This window comes from Podarcis raffonei, chromosome 3 (assembly GCF_027172205.1).
Source record: "Podarcis raffonei isolate rPodRaf1 chromosome 3, rPodRaf1.pri, whole genome shotgun sequence".
Classification (NCBI taxonomy): domain Eukaryota; kingdom Metazoa; phylum Chordata; class Lepidosauria; order Squamata; family Lacertidae; genus Podarcis; species Podarcis raffonei.
In genome coordinates, this window is record NC_070604.1 from 44,841,169 (window position 1) to 44,862,955 (window position 21,787).

Consider the following 21,787-nt stretch of genomic DNA (forward strand, 5'->3'; position numbering starts at 1 on the left):
ACTGTTAAAAACCAATACAGGATATGCAAGTGGAGAGACCCAGGTTTTGTTTTGACTTGTCTGCTGGCTGTTTATGTGCAATTCTTGCGAAGTGCTTCTCAGGGAGAAAACACTTGAGCAACACCTCCAGAGACACTGCAGATTAGATACCACTCCCTTGTCTGTCAATCCTCCTGCGCTATGGAAAAGCACAAGGTTCTTAAAGGCATTATTAGTGTGTTATCTGAAAATCGTGAGGAGAGTTCAGCAGTCTGTTTTAGAAAAGGTGGTGGTTGCGAGGGTGCGAGGTTTGAGTTTCTGAGATCAGTAAAGACGCAAATCACATTTTCTGAAGACCTCCATAGATGGATGGGCTCAGAAGGCAGTCCCCAAATACTTTCATATAGGGAGAAGGTCCACCGTGTGCGCATGTATGTGTGTGGGGGGGTGACTTTCCAGTTTCGGGGTGGGGAGAAGGAAGAGAAGCAGGATCGGGGCGAGCGGCCTCCTCCTTCCTCGCCCCCCGCGTCTTCCCAGCGCCGCGTGCCGCTCGAACGCTGAGCAAGGCCTCATTGTGACGCCTCAATGGTTGCCCCTTTGCGAGCGCCTCCGCGCGGCGGGCTCGGCTGAGGGCAAAGGCCGCGGCGGGCGCTGCAGAAAATGGGGTTCTGCAAGGCCGAGGGCACGGGGAAGCTCGTCCTCCGGGTGGGCCTGCTCCTGACGCTGCTGGCCAGCGAGCCCACGGGCGCCTTCAACGACACCATCTCGGTCGACGTGGCCTTGTCGGAGCCGCTGCTGCATCTGGAGGAATCAGGTGAGCGGCGAGAGGCTCACCCACGTCCGGAGCCTGTCGAGCCCGTGGAGGGCGGCCTGCAGAGAGGCGCCCTTTCCCACCAGCGAGAGCTTCCCTCGGCTCTGTTCGAAGCCCAGTCGGCGGCTGCGAAGGGCAGCCTTTGCACTTCCGCTGTCTTCATTGTGCAAACGGGCCTTTGGCAATTTTCCAGGCGAAAGCGCACCCCTAAGGCAACAGCCCCGCGGCGAGGCTGCTGCTGCTGCTGCTTCTAGCTGCCTCCTCCTCCTCTCTTTTCCCCGGGCCAAGTTCCAGCCTCAGAGGCTCTCCGGCGCTTCCTTTTCGCTCGCTGCGCCGCCCGGCTGCTGCTCTTTGCAGGTCCCGGCAAGTTCCTTCCCATTTCTCCCCTTGAGAAGCTGGAACGATGTTAGGTCAAAGCGAAGGTGTTTCGCGTGTGAAGCCAGCTGTTTGCCAGGCTGAATGAGAGTCGCGGGTTTTTTGTTTTTTGAAAAGTCAATGCTTAATCATCCCTCCCTGGGATGCGAGATCCACCTGGCGTCTTTTATGTCACGAATTGGATGCGCTGTCAGTGCGACATCGTTGTGCAAGGACTAGCTTTCCAAAAGTGGACCATCCTTCCAAGACTGTGACTGTGTACATACTACTCCCGGCCCATTCTGAGAACAGGATGGTAGACTAGATGGGCCATTGGCCTGATCCAGGAGGCTCTTACTACGTTTTTAACTCTCCGATGATGATTGTTCATGTGTAAAACTCTTTACATAACTTTTTTCCCACTAGATGTTAGGCTGCAGTTCTATACACACTTACCCGGAAGTCTGTGCCATTAAACATAATAGGATTTACTTCTGAGTAAACATGCATAGGCTTGTACAGTGGCACCTCGGTTTTAGAACATCTCCGTTGACAAACAGGTTTTTGAATGTTGTAAACCTGGAAATAAATGCTTCAGTTTTCGAACACACCTTGGAAGTCGAACATGCAATGTGGCTTCCGCTGTGTGCAAGATCCTGAAGCCTATCTGCCAGCTATTGAGTTTCAGTTTTTGAACGTTTCAGAACTTGAACAGACTTCTGGAATAGATTACGTTCGAAAACTGAGGTACCACTGTATTATTGTAACATAGCTTTGATTTGGCAAGCTGAAAAGTAATGCATCCTGCAGTATAATAATGATCTCTACTACATATTTACAATGTGATTCACCAGTCACTGAAATAAAGATAATGTTGTGCTTTTCAATTTCCCTGCTGGACTATATCAAAAGAATAAATTATCATGTAGGGATGTACACCCTATTTCTCAAAATCAGTTAATATTTAAATAATGAGATGTGTCCAGCTTGATTTGTTTTAGTATAATTTATTGCTCCAGAAATCCTGGTTTCTTTCCCATTGCTCCACTGAATGAGAAAATGTTATGCTTCAGGTGAAAAGCACTGGGGAAGAATTTCATAACTACAGGTGGGTGAGAGTCACCCAATGAACCCTGTCAATGGAAGTCTTGCACAAGGGCTTCGGCTTGCACAGTGGGGCTTCCCCCCTCCTGCCCCGTCATTCTTCCTGCACCTGCCAAAATTTGCTCTGAGGGGGTTAGGAGAACCTCCAGAACCTCAAAGGGGGGAAGGGATCTTTCCACCTCTCAAGCTGACATGCTTGTGCAGACAGAACACTTGCAATACCATAATGTTGAATTCCACCCTATATTTTCGTATACTTAACTTACTTCTGTAACCTGCTTTTTGTAACTTGATATCTTTTTCAGAAGCAAATCTGACACAACCCAAGGAAGTAGAATTTGGAGAATGCACGGTTACATGTGGTAAGCAGAAAAGCAGATGGATAAAACATAGTATAATTGGGTGGGTTTTGGTTTTTAAAAAAACTTTTTAGGAACAATATACTAACATTAGCTGTTGAACCATTGTAATTTGCATGCCCTCGTTCACCTTCCATTGATTTCAGTTGTTGATAACTATAATTAACAAAAACAATCCAGTTGATTGTCATTATAAATTTAGGTCAGATCTGTTGTTTTATTAATTTCACAGCCTGCAGGCTCTTTTTTTAAAAAAACAGCTCCTTTTGTTTATGGAGCTGCCTTCACCAGAGTAACAATTTTCTCTATTTGTGAACATCTGTGAAACGTTCAGAAGCTGAAAGACCTCCTGATGCATCTCACAGATGTCTTCCCACATACAATATTTCCAGTCCTATAAAGCAAATGGCTTCTCTGCAATAGTGTATGCTGTATTCATCATGCAGCTTATTAGTTATGCTAAAGGTAGCTGAGGTCTCAAAAATGAGTGGAAAGAGTGATCTCCAATAGGGTAACCATTTTCTAGTCGAATATGCCTGTGTTCATGCAGAGCAAATAAAAATAGGATAATTGTTGCATATCTTACAATGGCTCAGTTTCTCAGGTAGTTCGCAAGAGAAACAAATGTTCATAAACCTGATGGTTACGCCTTTGTCATCAGAAAGGAAATGTTTACTTCCCCCATCAGTGCAGCATATTTTTGTTATTTTGTGCCAGTAAACATTTTTAATATTATTCTTATGTTCTTTGTTCCAGTTAATACTTTTTTTTAGCGCAGTTTGCATCCCTTCCCTATTCAAAATTTGAAAAATTTGCAGAATGCTCTCCATTCTGGCAATGTTTCCATACTTTAAGTTACCCACTCCATATATTCACAGGGTTCTTTTAATTATAAATGTAACATTTAAAAAAGAAATATGAACAGTTGGTGTTATAATGAAAGAGTTGCATTCACTGATTGTGTCACTCTCATTTAGAGTGTTTTTTAATTTTATTTTAAGGTAGCCACATCTATAATTTGGTCTATAGCAGAGAGGCTACATTGCTGTCCATTCCCCCAAATCTCAGCAAATCCATGTTTCTTTAATACTGCCCCCCCCTGAAATGTGTAGAAGCCTCTGTTTCATTGCTTTTCCCACTTCCTTTTTTAAAAATATAAATGTTTTATACTATGCTGTTGTTTATATTTTATATAGTATCTTAAAGCACTTTGTACTTGTCATGCTTTTCTTCATGACAATCTTGTCAGATAGATTTGTGCAATTCCCATTTTTACCTGATCAGGAAAGCAACATGATCAACTTGAATTACAACTCGTGTCTCCCTGCTGAAATCCCAAAATCTGGGCTCATCCATACTGATGTCTAATTTGGGTAATAAGCTTCCTGTACAACATTAATTATTCATTGTCCATGTGACATTCTCTACCAAATCCCACACCATACCAGGGATGCTTCAAAAAGAAGAAGGAGTGAAAAAATCCAGATTTATGGTAGGAAAAGTGGAGGAGAATGTCCTAAAGACAACAGAGAATTAATGGAAGTACATTATCTACATTAAAGAACAGTATGGACGAGCCCTCCATTCAGCTCAACTAAACTTTTACTTTTTCTTATTCATTATTTCATCTTTTTTTTACTATGTAGCTGCAAGTTGAACCATTTTTAAATTATCTTCCAGCCATCAATTGTTCTAAATCCTTTTGGCTATGCTTTCTTTCTTCTCAATTTAGCACCTTAACTTAATTGAATTAACATAGTTCTTCATTAACTTCTTCGTTATTATTGATAAAGCTGTCAGATTAGATGTGGTCTAATGCCACTTAACTACATGCCTCATTAAAGCCCCAACCCCACCCCCAAAGGTTGACTTGTTAATACCATTTCACATCCAACCTTCATTGCAAATTACATTGCTAGTTTGAGGGAATTTGAATGAATATCTCAATGGCCATGTTCATTAAAGTCAATAAACCCAAGGATCATGTCTTATATCTCTCCAGCACATGTGAGGAGGAGCAAAGCTTGTGCATGGTAAGCCACATTTAATGGCTTGTCATGACGTTCAGATGCGTCCAATGAGAAAATTAGCAGGATGGAGGTAAAACTATCCAACTTGCCAGGCAATAAAAGGAGAAAAAGTAACCAAATAGTGAAACACCAAAGGAACTTGAGATCTTCTGAAACAACCTTCTTAGGACTTGAAATTTAAATTTAGCCTACACAAAGTTTGTTGCCCCTGGCCCATATTTGCTTCATGCATCCATGGTTTCACTATATGAACTCAGAATCTGGCATCTCATACAAGATCTAGCCACCTAGAAAATTGATCTAAGTTTATTCCCTGCTCTCTACCCCTGAAGACAAAACCAGGAAAAAGGCTTAGCCAGGGCTATTTTCTCACTTTGAATGCACTTCTCTTATGGATTTGCATCTTGGTCGTGCAAGTGTATCTGAAAATATTTTGTAAATATATGACAACTCCAAATTTATTATTCAGGTAGCTGCAGTTAAGGCAACTTTCCTATTGCATTGGCGTAGCATGGGGGGGGCACAAGGGCGGTTGCCTCAAGTGCAAAATTCTTCAGGGTGCAAAATTTCAACACCCAGTGCTGCCTTAATACAGCTGCACCCGTTGCTGGGCTCCATTGAAAACGGCTTCTCCATGCAAACCAGGAAATGACCTCTCCAGACAACAGTACAACTCATCTTTTTTTATCTCTGTGAATATGATCTCCTGGGTGATATGAATACCGTTAGGCAGTTGAATGCGCATGCGTACTCCATCCAAGTACTCCACTTTGCCCTGGGCCCTGGCAACCCACACTACACCACTGCCCTGTGGTGTCAGTTACAGAGGATTTTCACAATTTGAGCTAAGAAGCAAAAAGTCCTCCCTAGTCAAAGTCTAGTGCTCCTAGTCCCACCATGCTTTATTCCAAATCTGATGAAGCCATCTTTCTGCAATCACAATTCAATCCCTAGGATTGTACTGTTACCCAGAAGTTTGTATCTTCCTGTTTTCAAGGGAATTTGGATAGTGGAAGTAAAAGGAATCGTGAACAGCTCAGAGATTGGAGTTGGGGTTAAGAGTGATTGGTGGCCCAATAAAAGGAGACTGTCAACTCTCTCTCTCTCACACACACACACTGTCCATTTGTACATCCCTGTTTCAGGACTAAAAGAGAAGGCGTGTCCATTGTTTTCCTTTGTTATAGGTATCTCCAGTATCACCCATTATACACCCATTATGTGAGTTTTTTAAAAATCTCTCTCCCAAACAAGAAAAATGTCTTTAATAAAAATGTCAGTTCATTGCTATATACACCTCTGTTTTCTTAACCTTTGAAATGAAAAATTCTCAGCAGCTTAGCATGATTCCCGTTTTGCAACATTTCCAGTAAGTGTTGTTCGTTCCGTCTGCCACTTGAGGTAATGTTACATGTCATATAAGAAATATTACAAAATATATCAGGTTTTCTAAGCATTTAGGGATGCAAAATACCTCACCACAAGGTTGTTGTTTTTTCATATGCATAGGTTGTATTCTGCTTAGGTCACAAAAGGTTTTTTCCCCCATCTCCTCCATTCCTTATTCAATAAACAAAATATTTCTATAACGGCTGGCAATCTATTCTGTATTTACTGGGACTAAACATACTATTCTCTCCTCCCTCGCATGCCATGCCATTTGAATGAGCTGGGTACACAGTGTTTGGCAGAAGGAAAAAAGAGAAAAGCAAAGAAACACAGCACTTGTGTTGAATATGTTTGTGTTTTTGAAAATAACATGAAGTTCCCAAGTGAAATGTTGATGTCTGAGATCTGCAATTCTTATCTAATCTTAATTACATATAGGTAGTTCTTTTCCCTGTAGGCTGCAACCCTCCACACACTCACTAGGAATTAAGTGCCCTTTAATTCAGTGGGATTTCTTCCTGAATAAACCTGATAGGTGGAAGTTATGCAGTGCAATCTCTTTTATTATCATTAAAAAACTTGGATAATTTAAAACTGCTTAAAATGGAATATAGCATTAACATGTGGCTACAGTAACAATCAGAATTGAGCTCGCCTCAGAAAGCTTTGATTATGTTGATGAATCCACCAATTAAAGCTAGCACCAAGGTGAGATCAATGTGACATCAGATTTCCTTAATTTGCAAGAGTACTTACCCTCCTTCCTGAGAAGCCCAAATCCTGCAAGGTATCCAGCACTGTAATTTTCCATTGGTATCCATAAGAGTTAAGGATGCTCAGCACCTGATCGGAATGAGCTCATCAGAGCAAAAATGCTCCAAGCACCAGATGGTTGAGGCTTTGAAAGGCCAGGTTCACAGAGGCTGAAAGCTAGCGTTGATATTTAAATTTTAATTAACTTGTTTGTTTTTAGCAATGCATTAAAATGAAAGCGCATATAAAATTCAACTGAAAGGAGAAAGTTTTTACCTTGTGGAATGGATGGGTTACCATCATCTAAATAGACAATAGTCTCAGACACAAATGGGTGGTATCTTCTAAATTTTGGTTATAAAGAAGACAACTGCTTTTCTGAAGGCCTTTGACAGAGAGTGTTTTGATTTTAGAAGGTGAACTTAAAGGAGTATCTGCCACAGAGAAAGAGAAAGAAACCAAAACACAAACAGACATGTAATGCTAACTTTTTCATCTTGCTCAAAGGTATTGGCATTCGAGAAGTTATATTAACCAATGGATGCCCTGGAGGTGAAACTAAGTGTATTGTTCGTGTTGAAGAGTGCAGAGGACCAGCAGATTGTGGATGTGAGTAATGATGTAATGATACAGTTATTCCCAGTTAGCTTCTGTGAATATTCATGCATCATTTCCAAAATTTATTCTGAGGTGGTTTAAAAGTGACATGTCCTGTATTGCTTCTTAATTAATAGCAGGTTTAAACATAAAAGCCAGTAACATGAAATTTATAATGATTAAATGATAATTCCTCTAACCACAGTCTGTTAGTGGAGTTGTTCGTAGTATTTTGAGGTGTACAATAATGTTTAAGTATTGGTACAAAGTGACTTTTAAAACTATGTTCTGCAGGGGGTAAACCAATTTCTGAAAGTCTTGCTAGTGTGAAGATACCGTGTATTTTTGTACCTCCAGAAAATCGATTTCAATATATTTGGAAAATGTTGATTCCGGACCAGGTAAGTAATCTAGTTCCATCCTGTGCAATGTATACTGAACTGATTTTATTTCTAACGATTCCACATAAACTTAGGCTTCCTAGAGTGTATTTATTTGCGTATAATATTGTAGATTTATAGATGTTAGAATTTAATTAAGGTTTGGGGGTGTCAAAGCTAATTTATTTGGAGGAAATAGCCAGAGCCTAGTGTGTATTTTCAGGCATTGCAAGGGGTGTGATAGACCCACCGATAAGCTTGTTCCTGGGACATTCCTATTGGACATTGTAATCCTAGTCCAATCAGCAAATGTTAATGAAGTCAGGCAAACTTTTTTGTGAGGTGACCATCTTTAGCTATAAGGTGTTCAAAGGAAATAGGTGTTAGAAAGGGAATTTATGGAGTCTTCCTCTGTAGATAAACAGAGCTTAATTTAGGGAAGGGGTTGGCAGTGATGTAACCAGGAAGCAGAGAGGGGCAGCTAAGCTGATATGTGCCCTGCAGAGCAGGAGAGGCTGCAGAGGAAGGATGCTGATTCTACTATGGAATAAGCTGGCATGTTTTAGAGTTCTGCTGCGAGCCCCTTCATTGAAGCTTCAGGTTGTGTATACGTGTAAATAAACCATATATCATAAAGACACTGTAGCCTCCATTGTGCCTCATTGCCAAAAGAAACACAAACCCTGGTTTAGTGCCAAGACCCCTGGAATCTTGTGCACTGTTCATTAGAGACTGAGGTGGCGTGGAACAATATTAATAGTTACTGGATCTCACCTTATGCCAGTGACTCTTGCATGACCACGTGCTATTTTTTTTCTTCCACACTTGTATACCAATGTAAACATACATCCAAAAGACACATTGGTATCTTTAATCTGGAGTTGTAGTATGCTACGAAAGAACAGCAGCTCCTGAAAAAGGGAATGAGATGACAAGTCAGGGTCTAGAGTACTTGAATACATGATTTAAAGCAAAGATAGTCAAATAAGTGTGTTGTGCATTTAGAGGACAGCAGAAATGATTATGTTAAAGCTGTAGAAAAGGCAAGGATGAGAGAAGATTGGGTGAGGAAAAGAAGTATGTCAGAGGTATGGCAAGTTCTATACGTATAAGCTATTGCCACATAAGGAAATGGGAGGGAATAGAGTCCAAGCAAAATGAGAAAACAGTCCAAAATCTAAATTGCACATTTCCTGAAGTGGAATGAGTAGCTTCTTGGAAAGTTAAGTAAAAGAGAGAAGAGACTGAGTTGGAGATATGAGATTATAGCACATGTATTGCCTCTCTCAAGGTGGGGTGTGTGGGTTTGGGTGCGCACACTCTCAGCAGTCTGCCATAAATGAGGCCATTGTTGTCTTATTCACAAACCCAGGTATCAGTAGTGGGTGATGTGGTGTGGCAGCAGTGCTCACCTGACCTTCTGGCAGCTGAGTCACTCCTGCTTAGTAAGACATATCCAGAAGAGCAAACATGAACACACACAAAGACAGTGACAGCATAACTGGCTCTTTTGCAATACGTGACAAGTTACACCATATGCATCCATATACCCTCAGAATTTGTCATCTACTTTAGAGGAGAAATACATGATACACAAGTGTGTATCAAAAGGTGTGTGACAAACCAAACCTTAATTTTTACTTTGTTGTACTCCTCATCTAGGCAGCACTCTTTCCCTCCACCTTCCTTGGTCCCATTCCCTAAGGAGATGAAACTCTCCCAGTTTAACAAACACCTCTCCATATACCCACACTTCTATTGCACTACTTCCTCCATGCTGGAAATGGATAAAATTGTCCTTCCTTAATCAAATTCTGAGCCTTAACTACTCCCAGCACAGGGCATGGAAGGGGAGAGGGCATGGCAAGTTACAAGAAAGCCATTGCTTTCTGACATTTCCTAGAACAATCTGCCTATCACGTCATCATGCGATTCCTTCCTTAATTTAAAACAATATTGATGAAAGAGGCTTTCCATTTAATTGGTCCCACACAGATTTTGTGTTTTTCAGAGAAGAATTAAAAATTGTCCAAAATTTATGGGTCACCCGACATTGCCTATCCACTGAAGAACTGAAGGGGGAAATAAAAAGTTGGGGATTTCAGATAGTTTATGGTTTAGGATATATCACGAGGGATCACTGAAGCACCAAGAAAGAAAGAAAAGCCCCCCCCCCCAATGGTCACATAGTACATACCTCGTTATGAGATAATCCAACTTTGTCTTTTTTGTCACCTTTGAATTGATAGCAATCACTCATTCTTCCTAATGATTCAGCTATTCTGGAGGTACACAGAGATACCCACCCCGTTGCGTTTGAGTGCGATACAATAGAAAACGATGAATTGATTGCATCTGTAAAATATACAGTGTACACAACAGCTGGTAAGTTCATTGAAGTTCATAAATATTTAGTCAGACGTTGCTTGCGTTAAATTAATCTTTATGAGAAGATCTTCACTCTCCACTTGTAGTTTGCAAACTACAAATGGAGCAATCCGGTAAACATGTGATGTTTCTTGTACTCTGCAGGAAGCGGAGGCCGGAGGGAATAGTGTCTATGGTGCAGACTCCATTAAAATGACTGGGCAATGTGCTCACTGCCAACACTTGATGCACTGCACCCATATCAAGCAGACTGTTTTGGAAATGCAGTGTTTTAATTGAAAAACATATATGCTGATTTATTTTAAAACTTCCTTATCTGTTAATTTGTTACTGTACTGCATTAATCTGCATATCTTTTGTGCTTTCCCCCCTCACTGATTTCAAAAGACAGAAAGATCAGGCAGTTTAACAGAAGCAGCTGTTGACACCTTGTTCAATTCTCCCCAGGCCCTCTGTTGTAATCTTTCAATGCCGCAGAGTAAGAATTTAACTGATGTACTTCTTGCAGCTGTCATCTTGAATTTTACCACTCAGAGTAGATATCAGTTCCAGAGCTTCAAAGAAGCCCATCAGGATAAGAATATCATAATTTCCCCCCATTTCTCCCAAAAGAATTCTCTTCCCTATTCTATTGCAGTTAAAATACCCATGTCACTGGGTTGAGGCAGCAGTGGTTACAGGTTATAGGCGTTCCTGAAAAGGGGTTCTCTTAAAATCACCATCTTATCAACATGAAAATGATTGATATGTGTGTCTGTTTGCAAGAAAGACATGGCTACGTGGAACAGAAATCTCCTTATGAGAACACAACCATAACTGAACTTTGTGAAATGGAAAATGGCCTTCAGACTGGTAACCAAAAACTAAAAAGAATCACTACGCGATTAGATATATGTGATTGTATTGTTGCTAGAGGGATAACTTTTCTGTGGGAGCTATGCTATATGATGTCATTGTTGTTTTTATTCTGGTTTTAGGATTGTATTTCCATTTGCTGTTCCATTTGCTGGTCTTTTGTTTACCCCTTATTTGCTAATTGTAAAAATGTGTTTTTTAAAGTAAATAGCTAAAATTCAGGGCGGCCCAACTTTTCATACCAAGTGGGCTGAAAGAGTACGTTGACATGGAACCTGCGGGCTGCACAATACCTTCTCCCGCGCGTGTGTGCTATGCAAAAATCACAATGTGGGAAAAACCATGAAGCCAGGCAATGCTTCTCTCGACTCCTGCAGCTTCTGTTAACTCTGCTGGCTCAGCTCTCCCCTGCCTCCTAGAGGAGGCAGCAAATCACAAGAGCAGGCGTCAGCAAAAATCACGATGCAGGAAAAACCATGAAGCCAGCCAATGCCTCTACATGGTCAGCTTCAAAATGCATTTAATCTGGGCTGCTGTGTCTTCATGGATAGAATGTCAGCCCTCAACTGGTGAGCTGTGTCTGTTGGCTTCTTCTGATCCTTGCTCACATATTCCTGTCCTGAGCATTTGCATTGGTGCGTCAGCTTGTGAAGCTAGTGCACATCCCTGATGGTATGTGTCATTTTTCATGACCCTTCAGTGGTGTTGCCTTTGGTACAGCCCCACCCTAAACATTCGTGTGTCTGCCAAAGCAACATACATATGCATGCATATACACCCCTGCAGCAATGATTGCTGAGAGGCGTCCTTGAAATGAAGAGTTGGGAGGTGGAGAAGAAAACTGGATTATCAGAACAATCTGCTATCAGAACAGAGCTGCTTTGGGCTCTGTTCTGTTGCTAATGGTTCTTCATACCATTAGGACCCCTATAATGACATTAGCTTGGAAACTGAATCTAGGCTCAATTGTACACTCTGCAAATAGAATCTCCTTTCGGAGGAAAGAAGGCAGGAATTAATTCAAGTGATGACATCTTGCATTAAAAATTGAGGACTTCTTTAAAAAAAAAAGGAACTATAGGAGGGATCGTACCACTTTTTTCTCAGGTAGTGTGTAAATGATATAATATTGTGCCTGGTGGGAAATTTTCCTATAAGAGATTATAACTGTGTTCTTGCTCAAAATGTGTGTTGCAGCAATTTTTAGTGTAGTTTTGGAGACAACAGGGAGATGAGTGGATAGGTGTGTCAAAAGAGCAGGAAGAATCTACATGAACAATTGCTCCAGTTTCTAAGAGGGGTGTGTGTGTGTTAGGATAAAGCTGGCATAAACCAAGAGCTATCCATAAGAAGTATTTTGCACAGGATGATTTGTTTCTCATTAATGCTCTCTTAATTCCTCATCATTGGTGAGGTTCTCTGTTTGGTTTTCAGCAGAGACTTAGGCTCATAGGTCCTGGTTCTTCTCAGCAGAAATTGGAAACCCCGCCCTCCATGTCTTTTCAACTTCTTCTGGCTATTGCAAAGAAAATCACCGTAATTGTTAATGGTATTCTGCATCAGGCAACCTTTCTACGGTTGCTCTGTTCCATACTCCAGCCTATTTTGGGCCTTAGCTTACTTCTGACAAAACCAGTGACATAAGGCAGTTTATTCATGTTTTCTGATAATAGTTCTGTGTGGGAGGGAGTGTGTTGTAAGTGAAGGGGGTTATTCTCCTCCTCTTGCCATGGGAAGAGACAGCCAGACAAGATCCAGAGCGTGCTCCTTGTGCCATCACCCGTGTGAGTGAGTGAGTGAGTGTGTGTTGGCAACAACAGGGGAGGAGGTGGAGGCAGCAGCTGGCCAGTTTTCAGAAAGGACAGCGTCACCCACATGAACGTGATATCCAGTTGGCTGTGCAGAGGCAATTTTTGTAGAGTAGCTTTCATTCAGGTCATTTCCTGCGCAGGCAGGGGCTATGGCATTGCAGCACATTGCCCTGTGAAGTGCAAGCAACTTGCTCAGAATGATGCTCAAGAAAGAGCATATTCTCAGTAAACTGCTCTAAGAAGATAGCAAGAGAAGGGCCAAAGCACATGTTAAATTAGCTACCTACCTGCATCTATAAGTCTAGAGGGCCAGGGGTGGCCCTCTTTGCCACCTCCTATTATTCCAGTTCACCTTTAGCCCCTTACACTTCCAGTTTGTGTGTGTGTCTCCTACACATCCATGGCAACCTTTTTCTTATGCAAGTCAGCACCTAGTTAAGGACAAAGGCTAATATAACCCCTCCTCCCCATGCTAGCAATCTGGTTTTTAAGAAACTTAAAAGCACAGATATATATATAGAGAGAGAGAGAGAGAGAGAGAGAGAGGGAGCGTGCTATTGTAACATGTAGTTTGGCTTTAAGATCATCTTGCCTCTGAATAATGTGACACATCAAAATGTGTTTGGCAAGCCATATTGTTCTATATTTTCTGTTTTGAGCACATTGTTGTGTTGCCGCCTCCCCCTTTCTGTCTCATTTTCCTTGTGGGGCTGCAGCCGCCTCCTTTTCTATTCAGGATGGAGTTAACACCCTAAATTGAGCTTATATAGAAAACATTGGTTTGTTTCCAGTAATGCAGTCTTTCCCATGCTATCCCTCCTCTAAAGATAAAAGAATTCTAATGATTTTGGAACAAAAAGTCTGTCTTGGCATTCTGTTCCTTTTAACAGACCTGACGTCATTTGCACATGGGGGGAGTTTACTTTGAACTGTGAGAATGCAGTATTGTGAACTAGGTAGTGTTGCAAACTAGGTCATCTTGCTTGCTGGATTATTCCACGGTATTTACAGTAGTGTTTAGAAGCAAGAATTCATTATGCTACATTCTGTACTAGCAGACATTTCCTGCCTCCTGCCAGAATCTCAAGCCTTTGGAGGCCTTAAGAAAAGGATTTAGGAGAATCTCTGTGTAATATTGTATGGTTATAAATCCTAGTTCAGAAACAGAAAGGATTGTGTTCTGCTAGCACACTCGATTGTTTGTAGCAGCTTAGAAAATATATACTACAGGTGAACACTATTTTATTTGATACCTTGGTGCAGGGAGGTATTCTCACAATGAATTTTAAAAGTAAGTTTTATTTGTGAGCTGCATTTAAAATATTGGGAGGCAGGGTAAAAATCTACCAAACAAAGAAACAAACAGCATGTTCAGAAGAAGTTAAATGCAGCAACCTTCTGCCTAACTGCTCACCTGGTTGCCAGACAGCAAGGAATTCCCTGCAAGTGGGTGAGGTTGCCTCCATGCTACCTGCTTAATGAACATTAAGCCTGATTTGTTTGTGGAGAGATTAGACAGGGCCTGCTATTTAAGCAGCATTCATTCTGATCTGTTGGTGGGGAGGTTACACTACAGTTGCACCAAGCAAGCGTTTCCCCACAATTCCTGGCTCATTTCCCTATTGCTTTCCTTTATTGCAAGAGGTCTGCTAAGGAGGGGGCTTGCAGGAGGCTGGCGGAGGGATAGGTTACCCTGTCTCTTCCTCTGCATTTCCATGCTGGTCCCAGTGCAGGGGACAATTTATTCCTTATCTGCCACCCTGTTCAGTCTTTGTGCTGGCCATGGTGGAAGGGAAGCCCCTTCCTCTGCAACCTGCATGGAAACACAGTGCCACCCCTCCAGCGCTAGCTCACTTGGCAGAAGGCAATTCCCTGTCCCCCCCTCCCTGAAAGGAAATGCAGGATACTAGGGTTCTATCAGGCTAGTAACAAAAAAATAAAATAAGAGTGCATGTTAATAATATTTGTGGGCTTGTTTGCATGGTTATGGTGCAGCCGTCCTGGAGCTGTCACTTAAAAATAAAAACAGAACAGCAGTTCATAAAAGCAAGGTAAGCTGTGCATAGGAAACTAGGTTGTCCTGAGAAGGCTGGAGTGCAACTGCTCACGCTTTCTGCATGCATGTAGTTAGGCGAGCATCAACCACAGGAAGGCTTTACCTGTGATTTTTTTAAAAATGCCTTATTCTTTGCCACATTTCTTTCCACCCCATGGTGACCAACAGTGATATGTATGGCAACACGGTGGTGCTGGTTTTTAATTCACCTTCCACCAAACCAGGGCAGCTCCATTAGTAGGTGAAAATAATCATTGCTAGGTATGATGTCTGAAAGCTTCCTTGGCTGATTTATCTGGTTTCAGGAACTAAGTCATCAGCTTGTGGATACCACTTTTTCCAAGGATTGCTTTACTCAGAGGCATTATTTGGACCTACCCCTTTAAATCTTACTCTTTCAATCTGCGGCTAAATTTTATTACTTCTGATGATCAACATTTTATTTACATAAGCTATCTTAACCTTACACTCATTAGCATGTTATATAAGAGCATTTTAAAGGTCTACTGCAATATACTGTGTCTCTTTTGTAAATAGAAGTGATGTTCTAAGTTCTTGTGCTTATTTACTTGTTTAGTTCCTCCATATGTCAGTTCTTTAAAATTTCTGCTGCTGTGCTCTTAATCTTTCCTGGTGTGTTGCACTCTTTCAAACTGTGCACAGGGATGGTACATAGTAGTGATATAACAGTTTTGCTTAAGTTTATAGTGCATAATGGTCTGCCTTGTGATGCCTGCCTTTTAAAAGATGCACCTTTTGTACAATTTAGAATTGCTTTCTTACATCACAGAAAAACTTAGTGGAGATTTCTATAAAACATAACAAAGCATGTTTAAAAAGAACCCTTTTTTATTTTCATCCTTTTCAAAATTCTGTTTACCAACATTTCCATAATAACAGTTTTGCCTTTCTTTAGAATTAGAAACAAGACGGTTGAAGAAGCCAAATACAGATATAGTTTTGGTGTTTGTCCTCATAACTGGAGTTATTGTTTGTGTTGGCGTGGTCTTTGCAATAATCTTCATCATCCTTAATTGGTAGGTAAACAGTGTTAAACTGAAACAGACTTTGCAGTTGGGTAACAACGAACTGTCACATTATGGCTGCAACAAGCACCATGCCTTTTAAATCAAATTACATCACCCAAAGAATCCTGGGAGATGTAGTTTGTTAAGGGGTGCTGGGAATTGTAGTTCTGCACAGGGCAAACCAGTGTTCCCAGGATTTTTGGGGGGAAGGTCATGTGCTTTCAGTTTATGGCATTTATGTTGCAGAAGCCAAGTACAGTACTGGTCAGGAAATTGTATATGATGATGTAAGAACTCCAGAAGTTATATGCAGTACAGTACAAATATTTTGTGGAAAAGGAGGGTACTAGGGCAGACATACACTCTGGCAATGAGGCGTGAAAGCAGGCTTTCTAACGGTGCCAAGTACAAGCATCTCCATACTTTAGGTGGGAAGACAAGAACAATCCACACATAGTTGCTTGTTGTGAAATGAAATTCGTAGAAAGAGGTGCCCCACTCAAGAATCTGTCTCCCAGAGCAATTGTTTTATGTAACTTCTTTTATAAGGCTGGCCAGGGCCTTCTAGATGCAGATAAAGGGTAAAGGGACCCCTGACCATTAGGTCCAGTCGTGGCCGACTCTGGGGTTGCTGTGCTTATATCGCTTTACTGGCCGAGGGAGCCGGCGTACATCTTCCAGGTCATGTGGCCAGCATGACTAAGCCGCTTCTGGCGAACCAGAGCAGCACATGGAAACGCCGTTTACCTTCCCGCCAGAGCGTTACCTATTTATCTATTTGCACTTTGACGTGCTTTTGAACTGCTAGGTTGGCAGGAGCAGGGACCGAGCAACGGGAGCTCATCCCGTTGCGGGGATTCGAACCGCCGACCTTCTGATTGGCAAGTCCTAGGCTCTGTGGGTTAACCCACAGCGCCAACCACGTCCCTTCTAGATGCAGTTATGAATCTGGTTTAGCTGGTAACAAACAGTAAAGAACAGGTGAATCTGCAAAACTAGCAAAGGCATCATAAACAAAACCAAACCCTGAGGAGACCTTTAAAGGGGAAGAGGAACTGTTCCAGATACAGGAAGCATCATGGCAGATTGCAAGCAGAAAAATGGAAGAAATGAATAAAGGAAGCTGCTGGTGGGGAAATTGGCTCATGAGGCATAGAAAGGGTGAGAAGTAGAATAGGAGGAGACGAGAGAAGAGAGCATTAGAAGTGGAGAGGTCAAGAGTTGAAATGCCAGTACTGTATTTAGAGTGACATTCGAAGAATGGTTGAAAAGCATTGCATTCATTTTAATGTGATAAGGTTTGTGCTATAGTATGCTGTCCGTTTGGCTGAAGACTGAAAGTAGCTTTTTTAGAGAGATAAAGGGGAAAGATGATGCTTGCATGGCTCAGTCTTAGGTGGACCAATTGTCCGATCCAGGGCTTGTCCCCAATTCTTCTTGTCCTACTGCTTGCAACCCCTGCTCATCGAAAACCACTATTGAGTGCTCAGTCAGAGCAAACAGCTATTTAGGTTTTCTCCAGATTGATGTTTGCTCTGATTTAGCACTAAAAAGTGGGGTTTTCCTGGGAAAGGAGCAGGGCGAGGGGGAAACCACTGAGACCCCCGCATGGGACAAGTGTGGATGAGCCCTTGGTATAAGGCAGCTTCATCTGTTCCATTGCTCATGGTGCATACACTCCTCTGGTGAACAAGGTTTAAAGGTAGAACCGTTTTCTGACCAGAAGTCCAGAACAGGGCAGAAGAAAAGCTTGTGTACACCATTGGAAGTGATGCAACCCTTAACCATAGCTGTCAACTTTTCCCTTTTCTTGCGAGGAATCCTATTTGGAATAAGGGAATTTCCCTTACAAAAAGGGAAACGTTGACAGCTATGCCCTTAACCTTTATTCAAGACTTTTTTTAAAAAGTATTTTCTGTCTCTAGCCTGCTTTTTAAAAATGACACAAAGACAGGTGGCGTTTGTCTTACGATCTGGTTGCGGCTTATCTTTTAGGGCTGCTGTCAAAATGTTCTGGCAAACAAAAGTTTGGCGAAGCAGAGAGGAGCCAAGCTCAAGTTCATTGAGGACGTCATCGGGGCAGTTCACCGCAGTAGACCAGATGTCGCAACTAGACAACAATGCAGGAGAACCGGTTTCTACTTACCAGGAGTGGACTGGACCAACAAGAGGCAGTGAAGGAGGAGGGGGAGGAGGAGAAGGAGGAGATGCAGACAAGGGGAATTACTAGAAAAGAGAGATTATTTTATAAAAGGGAGAGATTAAAGTATGCTCGATTTATTAAGAGTACCAGGTCTGAGAAGTGCTTTTTGCCGCTCTGATTAAGCTTGGTTGTGAACATTGAGACAGTAGTGGGAAACAGCATCAACCAGACTTAAGGACTGATTTCTGCTGTCAAGATTAGTCTGGTTCATCAGGAGCCTCTGCCTTTCTGAGCTGTTGAAAAGCCAAAGTGAGATGTTTTCGCATACCCAAACTCGCACAATAAAATACATTGGCACTCCAGTTCTTCATATCTATGCTGGTGTATCTGTCTGTGACATAGTTCATGCTTGGTGAGATGGTGATAGTGGAATTAGGCTAGAGCCCCAAACCCTGATCCACACTGGTAGAGGGGGTTAAGATCCAGAAGACGTCTCCACCTGCTGGCCTTGAAAGTATGGCGCAAGCAATGCTCTGAGATGGGGTCTCTGTGCTGTGCCATCCTGGCTGGGGTGGGGAGCAGGGTTTCAGAGGGCTCCACCATTCCTTACTGCCCCCCTTGCTTCCTGGCCAGACTGAAGATCACTCTGTTATTGACTGATACTCCAATAAATTTCATGCTGGCACAGGTGCATGCAGACCATAATCAAGCACAGGTCTTTGCACCTTTTAAGCCCATTAAAATCAATGGGTCTAAATGTCATATATATTTACAATTTTCAGTTATACATTTTCCACAATAAAATATCCAATAAGATAGTACATTCATTGACTTCTCCTCCTTCCATTGTTCTTTTAATTTCCCCATTATTACTTCATATTCTGTTCCAACCATCTAATTCCCCCCCTTTACATATTACCTCTACTTACTGTAGGTCAGGCACCCCCAAACTCAGCCCTCCAGCTGTTTTGGGACTACAATTCCCATAATCCCTGACCACTGGTCCTGTTAGCTAGGGATGCTGGGAGTTGTAGTCCCAAAACATCTGAAGGGCCGAGTTTGGGGGTGCCTGCTGTAGGTTATACTGTTGAATTTACCTTAATCCTGCTAACTTTTTCACTTGTTTACAGTTATTTTCCAGATACTCCACAAATATTTTCCATTCCTCTCTATGAACTCTATCTTGTTGTTCTCTTATTCTGCTTTAGACCTGCTAACTGCATACCCCATCCTTTTAAGATGCCATTCTGCCTTTGGGACCTCTCCCACCCTCCATTTTTGGGCTAACAAAATCCGAGCTGCTGTAGTTGAATACATACTTTTTTCTGGCCCCTGGGAACTTCTGTCTGCACTATTCCTAGAAGAAATGCCTCTGGGTTTTTTTTGGGGGGGGGTGTTCTTTAAAAAAAAATTCATCTCATTCTAAATCATTTCCCAATAATCCTTATCTATTATTCATGTCCACCACATATGATAAAACATTCCTTCTGCTTCTTTATATTTCCAGCACATACCTAATTCAGATTTGTACATATTCTCTAATTCACTCGGCGTTGGGTACCATCTATATATCATTTTCATGTAATTTCCCTTCACAATGGGTCTAAATTTCAGTTGGAATACAGCGCTGATGTTTAGCAGCCTACACAAAGTACATTTCATATCATGTCACTTGTCCTGTCATCAACCTTCCTTACTTTCCTGAAATGTTAAAACCTCAGGGAAGTCTGAGTACCATAACTTTGGTTACTGCAGAAGAGGGAGCAATGTTACACGTTTGCAAATTGAGACAAAAAGATTTGTGCTTGAAAATGACTGTGTAGGGGAAAGGAAATAAACCTTGTATTCTCAATTTCCTTTAATAAATTCCCTTTTCTGGCACCACATTTTTATAGATCAAGTTGAGCCCCATTTTGAATTCATGGCTGCAGAACTGTTAAATAGTAAAACTATATCACATATTTTCAGTTTTATAGAAAGCAAAACTTCCAGGGGGAGGGAGGGAGAGAATAGGCTGTTGAAAGTAGCAACCGTTGACATTTAATGGGGACTCAGAGTAGCTCCAGCATTAACAGCTGTGCTGGAAATTTTATAAAAGAGTTTATGCCAAATACACAAAAGTATAGACAGAACTGGTTTTCAGTAACCAGAAAGCTCATTATTAAACGTTTGTTCATTTTTTAAAAAGGGAGCTCATCGAAGGAAAAACACATAAGGTTTATTTCCAAAGTTCAGATATTTGTGCAGATGTTCTAATTGCACCCCCTGCGTCTCTTTAAAAGAGCTTATCAACATTTTTCATAATTGTATGTTTTTGGTTTCTTTTTAAAGAGAAAAAGAAAAGAAAAATGAATACTAACCATTACTTCTCATAGAACTCTGCACTTAAAACTGGCAACTATTTGAATCACTGAGATGGGCAATGCTTTATTGTGTTATTGAGGAAAAGCATCCTAAAATCTAAAGAGAAAATGTAGATAAGAAAACAGCCCAGAATACAATGGTGGCAGCGCTGTCCGCTGCTCCATTAGTCAAGGCCAAAGCTTTTTATTTCACTTGCTGTTCAATGTCAATGCAATTTTCTATAATATTTTATCTTGTTAAATGTTTGTGGTTGAAGGAGAACTGTGCACTAAAATAATTAAAATGGCAAATATACAAATTATGAATCCATTTTGTACAAATTTCCTGATATTAATAGGCTGCTGAACTTCGTATTTGCAAACTCTGACAAATGTACAGAAGGTCATCGTAACTTTTGAAAAGGGAAATGAAGGATGGGGGTGGGGGGGCTGATGGGGCTTGTAGCCCAAAATATCTAAAGGGCCCAATATTGTAGAAGGGTGTTTTATGCCAACTCACACACCCCTCCGCAAAAAAAATATACTTTAATAGAAATAGCATTTGTTTCGTTTTGCTTTTTAAGAACTGCTAACGATTCAAAAGCACAAAACACCCCTCAGGTTCTTGTTGTGAAATCCCACAGTTTGTAAATGTGTGTATATGGATGATTATACACCACATGATGGAAACACACATAGAACACACCTTATCTTTTTTCTTATTAAAATACTTATAAATATACTTCACCTATACAGATACCAGGGCAGGTAAAACACATGTTTTTTGTTTTTTTAAACAAACCATATATATGCTAGGCCAGGGGTGCTTTACTGTTTTGATCCAATTCTGACAGAATAAAGCACTTGAACAATAAAGCCAGTGCGTTATGTCTATAGCATGCTACTATTGGGAAACCCTAGTTTAGCCATTCTCCATTTCCAGTGCCAATTAAACAATGATAATTACCAGGATCAGGGCCAGACATATCGTGAAGTAGAGTGAGGCTGCCATCCCAGCAGCTCATAAGGGAACCAATTAAGTTGTTTTGTTTGTTTATAATACAACAGGTGCTTGTGGGATTTTCACCTCACCTTGACCCAAGATGCTATTCATTTTGACCGAAGACGGGGCAACCTCAGGCAACAAAATATCTTGGGCTAGCCCAACTGCAGCCCACCTGCCCTGCATTGACCCACCTGTGTAATCTTATTTGGATTGACATAATCTTATTGGGCTGACAAGGTTATAAGGGCAACTGAGCAGACCCTGTGATCTGTATAACTGCCTTCCAGATAAGGATATAATCTTTCCAGTTGTGAATTGCAGACCCCATCCGAACTTGCACATATCAGTGTAGATTCTTGATCATTCCCTGTTTCTTGGGAGGAGGGAAGTGGGACGATCTTT

The 21,787-nt window shown here is 41.4% G+C and overlaps 1 protein-coding gene across 1 annotated transcript; it reads left to right on the forward strand.

The window, feature by feature from the left end:
• Positions 1-474: 474 nt before the first annotated feature.
• SPACA1 (sperm acrosome associated 1) lies at positions 475-18,399 on the forward strand. The gene is made up of 7 exons (XM_053381437.1): positions 475-793; positions 2,554-2,610; positions 7,287-7,388; positions 7,671-7,777; positions 10,006-10,141; positions 15,783-15,903; positions 17,890-18,399. Exons 1-7 carry the CDS (start codon positions 640-642, stop codon positions 18,122-18,124), a joined length of 912 nt encoding a protein of 303 aa, XP_053237412.1. The 5' UTR covers positions 475-639; the 3' UTR covers positions 18,125-18,399.
• The last annotated feature ends 3,388 nt before the right edge of the window (positions 18,400-21,787 follow it).